This window comes from Mesocricetus auratus, unplaced genomic scaffold (assembly GCF_017639785.1).
Source record: "Mesocricetus auratus isolate SY011 unplaced genomic scaffold, BCM_Maur_2.0 Super-Scaffold_100018, whole genome shotgun sequence".
In the NCBI taxonomy this organism is placed as follows: Eukaryota; Metazoa; Chordata; class Mammalia; order Rodentia; family Cricetidae; genus Mesocricetus; species Mesocricetus auratus.
The window spans coordinates 17,441,036-17,450,705 of NW_024429199.1; the positions used below are offsets into that span (position 1 = coordinate 17,441,036).

Below are 9,670 nucleotides of genomic sequence, written 5' to 3' on the forward strand. Positions count from 1 at the left end.
TCTTAATTTTCCTGTTGCTTTTAGCCAGTGTGCTCAGGATGCCACAAGAGGATGTAATACATTTTGCTAGGGTTAATTTTCCTCTTATTGACACACAGTTAATGGTGCTATGTATAGTTGTGATAACTCTGTGAAACATTTTTCTTATATAAAATTCATGAATAAAAATATTGATCTCCAAAAATAAAAGAATTCTAATCTCCTTACATCTCTAGATTAGAATAGATTGTATATGATGGTTATGCATTCAGTGCAAGCTACCTAAAAGTAGTATGTTCTCAATGGCTTTTGCCAGAACCTACTAAAACCAGATGATAGAACCTACTAGAACCAGAAGAGGACATCAAATTCTTTGGAGCTGGAGTTGTAGGCAGTTGTCAGCCACCCATTGTGGGTGCTGGGAACCGAACTCTTGTCCTCAGCAAGAATAATATGCTCTTTTAATCATGGAGCCACATCTTTCCAGAGCCTTGAGATTAAAAAAAAAAAATGAAACAAAACACCCCCCCATGCAACCTTTCTAGTCTCCTCTACAATAGATACTTGATTAAATAGAAATACATCATCATCATATAGTAGACCATATGCACCTTATTTGTTTTGTGACTTACTTGTAGATGATAATTCATCCATTGTTTAATAATAAAATTTGAGTAGAATCACATTATATAAGAGCATAATAATTGAACATAAACTCAGCCTAGGCTTAATTGTCCGACATTCATTACTGTCATAATATGACATATGGGAGGAAAATAACCTTTTCAGTGTTTTGTATGGGAAGTCAGAATATTCTATACATTTTGTTTTGGCATGACATATTTGAAGAAGTTTTAAGAACGTGACAGGGATGTGGTGATGCTATGTGTCATGCTGTTTGAATTCAGTTCCAAGACAATGTTTTGTAGTTATTAATCTTATTTTTTCTCAGGCTTAAATCTTAGAGGGTCACTATTTTTTTTTCTTTTCTTCCTCTTTAGTTAAATGATTTTTCTAAGCAAACTGACAAGCCATGAGTCAGTCGGTTCTTCATCAGTCCCAGCAAGGGGGATCAGTTCAGATGTATGAATCTTGCCACACATGTTAGTAGATATAAGTCTTACTGTGTAAAGGCAGGCAGCTTACTAAAGTCAGAGTGGATATGGATTCTTCAAGTTGTAGAACAGCAATAGTAATATTGATTTAAAAAATAGTGTAATAGAGTCATAGGCGTGACTTGCTTACAAACAATGTGAGCATGATTCAGGTATTCCAGTACATGTGTTGTTGAAGGAAAAGGGACTTGGTGTACAGTCTCAGGAGCTTCCTTTGTAACTCGTGTATGAGTGACAGAATTTCTACTTTGTAGCTGTTTTTCTTTATGCTTATGGATATTCAACTTAAAATTGCCTTTCTAGATGTTTTCCAATTCAAATGTGAATTTGCATCCTCTTTCCTCTTTGACTCTTAGAATCTAGTATTGAGATTTTATGTGCATTTTCCTCAGTAAATAAATGTACAGGTCAGTGAATAAATACTTAGGGAGTGCATGTTCCTATCATCACTGTGAGGTCAAGATCACAGTGCCGTGGAGTGCATCCAAAGGCACCCCTGTTTGTGGCCATTTAGAAAAGTGTGTTGTTGCAAACATGTCCTTCCTGCAGGTAAAGCCCTGTTCTGACCTATGCATGAGCCAGTCTCTCTTGCTTTTGAATTTGCCCCTAAGCAAAACAATTTTTCCTTTACACACACATATATCTGTACTAGTTTTTCTTTTAATTGATTGTGGAACTATTAAAACATCACTCAAGAACTAAAGTTGGAAGTGTTAATTTGTATACAGGCACATGCTTTTGTATGTTATTCATCCTTTGCTCTTTAAGAAGATAAAGGTTCTTGTTAGTTCTAATTAAATGTAAAATGCAGTACTTTGTTAATTGATGTTAAACTTTATCATGTCGGTTGGCTATTTTAATATTTGACATTGAGTTTTGCATTTATAAAGATGTAAACTTTAATATATACGTGTGGAAAGCAGTCATACTTCTGTATTGTCATGCTAAGCATGAATGTGTCCACATAGTTCATTTTACATTTAGGAAGAAATTCTGTGCTGAGTGTTAAATGCCCAAAGTTCATTTATTAATGATCAGTCATGTTGAGACTCTAGATAAAATTTTAATGTAATATCATAGACTTTAGACAACTTAATATCTTGAAATTAATTTTATAAGGAACTGAATAAATGTGAATGTATAACTTAGGGATAAAGATTTCATCTTTGCTATGTTCCCATTAAGAACAACACTACAGATTTAATGGTATTAGATACCAGACTTTTGACCTTCTTGTCCTTGGTTTGGAAATGGCCTAGTGCTGTTTATAGTTGTATAACTTTAGCACAAGTGGTTTCTATGGCTACTGTCCAGTACCAGATGTAGAACAGTGGAAAGCTTTGATAAGGAGAGCAGGATTTTTAAACAAAAGCCGGACATGGGTAATTACCCTGAAGCTGAACTGAGGTCCATTATATTCAGTACTATCGTTCACATTTCATTCCACTCTTTGTTGATTACGAGAAAGAAAGGCAACCTGCTGCTTTTCTCTCCCATCTCCTTACCTTCTTCCTCACACTTGATTAAGAATCTGTTCAACGCTTAACTGTTTCACCAGCCCTGTAGTCTTTGCTGACAATATGAGATGAACTCTCCTAGTTTCGTGGTGTTTATTATGGTGATGGCACCACTGGTTTTCGTTTATCATGGAATAGGTTTTGTAAGTCGTTTGTATTCAAGTATTTGCCATGAAGCTGCTGTTTTGTGTAAACTCCTGTCACTTTGGTTCTGCCAGTGACTTAATACTAGGGAGGTAGAAGAAATCATGGCCTCACTATCAGAAGCTGTCACTTACTGAAGAACAACTAAACCTGACCTACAATTACAATAAAGTCCTTTGGTTTTCCGTTCAATGGCTATAGAATCCCATACGCTTATCTCCTGGGTGGGTAGCTCCCTGAGCCTATAGAACAGGCAGTGTGTAAGTTAATTGTTGTCCTTAGGTATCTAACTGGTGGTTATCAGTTACTGATGGAGATCCTGTTATATCAGCTCAGCAGTGAGAAGCACTGTGAAGTAGAATATTGTCTTTACTCAGTGGTGAGAGAGAAGAGGCTTCAGAGTTAAGTCAGCAGGAGCCATGGAAGATAGGTGTCCAGTATGGGGAGGAAGTTGAAGACATTTGTACCTGGGAACTGAGTTTTTGCTGAGAGACTAACATAATAATATTTGAGCACAGGTCAAATTCTGGAGGAGGTGCTGTGAGAACAGGAAGTTGCATCACTCAGAATATTGTACATTCATTAACCTTTCCTATTTTTGTATATTTTCTTTCCTTGCCTTGAATATATGCTCTCACAGAGGACGTTATTGCATTTCACATCAATCAACCTGCATTCTTCGGACCTTATTTGTCAAGTATTGTGCTTAAGCAGACCAGACTTAGTCCTTATCCATTGAGAGCCTGTTCGTTAGGAGACAGTCATAAAAATAGTTCCAACTTAAAGCTGTTGGAGTTTGTAGAGATGTGTGAGAAGTGCTGCATAAATACAAAACATTCATCTGAGGAGATGCTGCTTGAGGCAAACGGTGGGGCCGCTTAGTAGGCAGCTGTCATGTTAGTAAGGTAGAGAGGGATGAGAAGAGCTGTGGGATAATCAGGGAATCCTGATACTTCAGCTTCAGTAGAATGCTGGGCATCTGGGAGAGAAACACCTGAAGAACCAGAGCTACCCACGTGAAAGGCCTTATACACCAGGTTCAGGTTACCTTATCAGTGGTGGCCAGCCTGTGAAGGATATTCATTGGTAGAGTGGCGGAAGTGTATGTTTCATGAAGGGTACCCTGGCTTCAGTACGTAGTAGGTTTGAGTTGTGGGATGCTCTGAGGAGGCTTCAGAAATAACTTTGCAAAGATGAGCTGTGATCCAGAAGCGATAGGATGTGAAACTGTAGAGGATGTAAGTGAATTAAGAGTAGGCAGACATGGTGTGATTGGTGATTGGATAATTGGTGTGGAGGTGATGGAGTTAAGGAAGACTTCTGAGAAATCTGGATTGGGATGATTGAGTAGCTGATATTCCTGTGTATATTTATATCCCGTCTTCCTTCTCCTAAGAACCATACATGGTAGGTGCCACTCCCCTCATTTATTTTAAGTCTCCCAGCTGCCTTCTCTGCTTCTGCCCATTCTCCCTCCACTATTTCCTGGACAGTGGCCACAATAGTTTTCAGAAAGGGAATAGATAGTGAAAGTCTAGTTTTTAAACTATATTGATGACTCTGAGAAGTTTAGAATAAAATTACAGATTCTTATATAACATCTAGATCACTCTAATTTGTTCCTGGGAATGTTTCTAGGTGCAATTGGTATTATGTCATCTTTTGTACAGTAAACCTTAACCCTTAGTCTCCTTTCAGGGTCCAAAATGGACTCACCTTTCTGTTTTCAGTGTTTTCACGTTGACTCCCATCTGTTGAGTGTCTCCTCCACTCTGTGTGATAAGATTTACCTTCATTCTGCAGCTCTCAGATAAGGGTGCTTTCCTTAGAGAAGCCAACCCCGTCCTTCCCTTTGACCTCTTTATATTCCCATGGTTGCTGTTTCATCCCACCATTGAATACCAGTGTGACATTCTATGTCTGTCTCCCACCAGGATCTGTGAACTCACAGAATGCCATTCTTCACCTCACCATGCGTGAGCGTGTAGGAACAAATAGTGACTGTTTAGTGATTATTTGGGCCCCCTCATCTAAAGTGAAACAATCATACTGAATAATGTTTAAACCATTTTAAGGGGGGCTAGGAACAGGCAATTAGAGAGCTAGCTAGAAGTTCCCTGTTTAAATAATAATAAAACAAACTTTACATTACTGAACTCTTTAAAAGTCACCAGGACACACCATTTTAATCCTGTAGTGTCTTGTAGGCTTACTTCCCATGCAAAACAAACTAAAAAGCAGCCGAACTGGAAAACTTAACCCCTCTCCTTATTTGAGGAGGAGATGATACAAGAGAATGGCAAACTCCTGAGGGAAGGCAACGGTTAGGAAAATAATTTTACCTGAAAGGGCTTCTCAGAGAGGAACCTTTACTTCCTGTTCAGTCTAAGCAGTGTCCTCTAGTTTTTGAGGTGCGCTATTAAAAAATATTCTTATTGTAATCCAGAGTCATTAGTTCTACTTAAAATGGCAATTCCAAGTGCTTCTACAGGACTTTGCTTTTAATGTCCTTTAGATTCCATTCATGCTGCCTTTTTTATGTAGAGTTAAGTTGTACAAACTTTTAAACAGAATTATCTAGGTGTGATGATGCATGACTATAATCTGGAGGTTATTCTGGGGTCAAAGACAGGAAGATGGAGATTTCAAGGACAATGTGGGCTGTAAAATAGTGACACTGCCTCAAAACTGAAAACAATACATAACACACACGAGCCACTTGAATATAGGTGACTTTGAGTGTTTCCTTTCTTCTTCTGCAGAGTGACTTACAGTTCTAGTTTGTACACGGATAGATGGTGCCACTTTAGAGTCTATGAAGCGCATATTTCTGCATCATTCTTTATGAATGAAATGATGTGCACAGATGACAATGCTGTCTGTAACAAGGTCATACTGGCTTGTATGATTTTTGGCCTTCTGAACAGTCAAGTCTTACAAACAGCAAATGAAACGGAGTGTTCCTGATTGTCAGGTGTACAGTCTTCTCATATGGAAACAGTTTCAGTCCACATCAGGAAATCCCATGAAGAAGGACTGTCTGCGTCAGCCAGCAGAGGGCAGTATGCACATAGAAGTGAACCACTGGCTTGTGAGGCTCCTTTGGCCGGTGTGGTAGAATTCCCAGGCGCTTCTGTTTAGAATTAGCGGTGCTGATAGGACAGTGGTTAAAGGGTTCCGTCTAAAGCTGAGATCTGAAGTGTGTGCTGTTTCAGGAGGAGTGCCCTCTAAACGCCAGACTCCATTTTAAAGGATCCACTAATGTACCATGTGGGAGATTGACTCAGTCTTCTATGTGTTCACATAACTTGTAGCTTTTAAGACGGACAGAAGTATAGTGAAGAAAGCATGAGCTTTTGATGTCTGACTCTGGCCACAGTCTGGCAGGTCTGTGTTCCAGCTGCATGGCTTGTGGCAGATTGGTAAAGCTCCCTCGATCTCTGTTTCTCCATCTCCAAAATGTAGACTAGAAGAATGCAGAAAATTAAGTAATTACCTTAGACAAGACCCAGTTCATAACAAATCCGTAGGACTTCTTTTTTGAATGAACTTGTCTATTTCTTGTAACATTTACAGTGCTCACTTTGAGACCTGGAGACAGGTCTTAGAGCTGTTGGCTTCTGTGTTTTCTTGCTGACACTTAGTTACTGGTTAGAAAATGACAGCAGGCAATAGTGTAATGAGATGTAATATTTTGTTCATTTTTATCTGATTGCTACTCTGCTAATGGCGCTACTGTTCCTGAATTGGGCAAAGCTGTCCTTTAATTTTCATCACCACAGTTTTCACTTTGGGTGTTTCCTGTGCAGGTTTTTTTAAATTATTATTATTTCGTATGCATGCAGTATTTCATGTTTATTAAAACAGAATTGAGGTTCTGTGATATATAAATGACACCATGATTGATAGCTGTAGACAGGGTTGGAACTGTTAGAAAAAGCAAAAGTCAAACACCAGGCATACTTGGGGGAATGAGGAAGATCAAAGACGGTTGCTTGCAGATACTCGTCCCCTTTCAAAGAGACACGTTCGCCTTCAAGATAGTGAGTTTAAAACAAAACAAAACAGGACAATGAAACAAAACCTCAGATATTTCTAGGCAGCGAATGTGAATAGAGAAGAGCAGTGAAGGTGATGGAAAGTGTGCAGAGTTGATTATCATTGTCTCAAGTGTGAGGCTGGTAAAGGGATCCAAAGATAGATGGACGAGGAGAGAAAAGAGGAAATTGAATTTGTGATTTGTTCCCAACTGTGGTGATGTCATCTTATGTGGGCATTTCTATGTATGTGATGATGGATGTTCCAAGAGGAACATTTTTCAGTTAGGGTGTTTCCACATAGGTGGAAACTTTAGCTACAGTCCCTGAGCTGTCTGGCTTATCTCAGAGCAAGACTTAACTTCTGCCAGATCCTTGGCTATGCAGGACTTGTGGAGCTTTGGGGCTCCAGGAGTTTCTGTAATGCTCTGTTTCATAGTTGGGAGATAGGTGATCTTAAAAGTGAATATTTGAGCGCAGGACTCATACAATACCTGACACAGACCCCTCTCTGCTTCCTGGGATATGAAGAGGATAAGGCTGTTCCCTGAGCAGTTGCATTTCGATGGTTAACAGTCCTGGACCAACTTTCTGTCTTTGCTGCCTTGTCTCTAGGGCACTGAGGAAAATACAGTCTTTTAAGGCTTAGTTTGCCCTTACTGCTTAGAGTTCCATTTTTTTTCCTTATGAGTCTACATTGATTGTTCAAAATACTGGTGTGACATTTTCATCAGTGTCTACACTGCACCTTGGTCGCTTTCTCCATTCTGTATCACCAGTTTGTCTTATTCGTCTCCTTTAGTTCAATGATAATTTACTTGCCAAACTCTCTCTTTGGTCTGTAAAGGAAGCCTGTTTTCCACAGTACTTGGCTTTTGCTCTCCCTCCTTGACAAAGTCATACCCGAAGCCTGGGTCAGAGAGGCATGCTGCCCAGCGCTGGGGCATTCTGCATTTCTGTTCCCCAGTCCTCCTCACTGGGGAAGGGTATTCCATGAAGTTACATAGTATGCTTTCAGAGGTTATATTACTATAGGAGCCATAGGCAGAGTACTGGACAGAGAGGCAGAGCTGGGAGGGACTTGCTGCCGGTGTTATGTTTCCTTTGTGCCAGAGAACACAGCAAGGTGTCATTCAGCAAAGTGGTATGTAAATTTAATCTCCAAACTCCATGTGTCAGTGCCTATGAAATACATAGGACAAGGGACTTTGTTTTTACTTAGGTTTGCTTCACAACTTGAAATCGTTTGTGAAGTTGAGTGAGCAGCTACTGTTTCATGGTTTCCAGCAGTCTTCTCTCATCTAAACTGGAATGCCAGTCATTCTGACCCAGATTAACTTATCAGTCTGAGTACCAATCCTTGTTGATTGTAAAGTCTACACATACGGAGCTCCTTCTTTACCCCGTCTGCATTTCCTGTGTTGGGATCCTTTGTTACTCTAATGGATGTGGATATAGTGTACAGCTTTGTGTGTTTTTATGACTTCACAGAACTGCCATAGTTCCTTGGTACATACCTTTTTTCCTTTGGTATTATCCATTGCCCTGTGATTTCAGTGTGTGTTAAACCAGGAATGACAAAGTAGTTGTAGTCTGACCACGTTCTCCAGAATTTTCTTTGCCCTGAGTAATGCAAGTGTCTCCTTCATGAAGAGTTCTGAGTATCTAGTGAGGTGAAGTGAAGCTGCTTTGAATTCCTAAGTGTGGTAGAATGTGTGTTCACACAGTGAAGCCAAGCAAACATCCCTTGGAGTGTGACTTCACTTAGAGAACATGACTGCCGTGGTTGCAGGCTAACTGACATGTTATTTTATATTTTCTATCTACCTACCAGAACCGGGACCAGTATTCACACCTGCTGAGTGATCATTTTCTGCCATACCAAGGTCATAATTCCTTCCGTGAGAAATATTTTAGTGGTGTAACAAAAAGAATTGCCAAAGAAGAAAAATCCAGCCAAGAATGAAAATTATGTTGACAATCAAGAAAGAATAAGCATTTTATGAAAAGGACTTTTGGATGTGAATTTGTCTGTTTGATCTAGGAAACCTGTGCTATTTTAAAATTTTTATATAAATAATCGCTATAAATCAGAATTGAATAATTTCAAAACGGTCTTTGTTTTAGAGACTATTTTGATGTGTCTTTTGAACCTTGTTAAATTTCAGGGACTGATACATATAGATGAACTTCGGTGTTTATATTTTTTACAAAGAAAGTATTGTAAACTTTTTAGCCACATCTTCCAGATATATAGTAGGCAATTAATTAATAGTGCTTTAGAATATTTTCATTTTGTAAATTTGCTTGGTTTGGTTTTTAGTTGTATCTGCTTTTCATTGCCACCAATAAACTTTCCTGAGAATTTCTAAAAATTGTGTGGTACTCGGTATTTCTTATCTCATGGAGAGCTTTGAGGAAAATGAATGTTTAACCAGCAGTCCATGCAGGTCATAACTATAGTGTCTATGCTGGGAGGACGCTAAGGTCTGAGAACCGCAGAGATTCCAACCCCATCACCTCCAAGGGCCTGTGCATGGGCACTGCGTCTGCACCTTGGATTTGCTCTTGCATTCCTAAAACTTGACTATTGGTCAAGTTAACTAACTACCACCAATTTTTGGTTTAGAAAGCAACTGATAGTTACAAGCAGGGACAACAGCTCACATCCCTGATGGCCCCTTTAATGGTATTAAGCCTAATCAGTACTTTTTGAAACAGAAGCTGTATTTTTCTTGAAGGGGAAACTTTGCTGAGTCTACATTGTGTCCATCCTGGAAATATCTTCTTTGAAAACCACTGTACCCATTAATTCTAGATGCTGATAGCTTTCTGCTTTTGGTGGTCAAATGGACCTCAGTGGGGTGGCAGTAAATGG

General features: G+C 39.3%; 1 protein-coding gene across 3 annotated transcripts in view; it reads left to right on the top strand.

Moving 5' to 3' along the window:
• The window catches only part of Trmt11 (tRNA methyltransferase 11 homolog), a 41,644-nt gene extending 32,477 nt beyond the window's left edge, over positions 1 to 9,167 (top strand). For all 3 annotated transcript variants that reach the window (XM_005065774.4, XM_021223982.2, XM_040728170.1), the window contains one exon: positions 8,627 to 9,167. In XM_005065774.4, coding sequence (XP_005065831.1) covers positions 8,627 to 8,758 — 132 coding nt within the window. In that variant the 3' untranslated portion in view covers positions 8,759 to 9,167. The remainder of the gene's footprint in view (positions 1 to 8,626) is intronic.
• Positions 9,168 to 9,670: the final 503 nt, after the last annotated feature.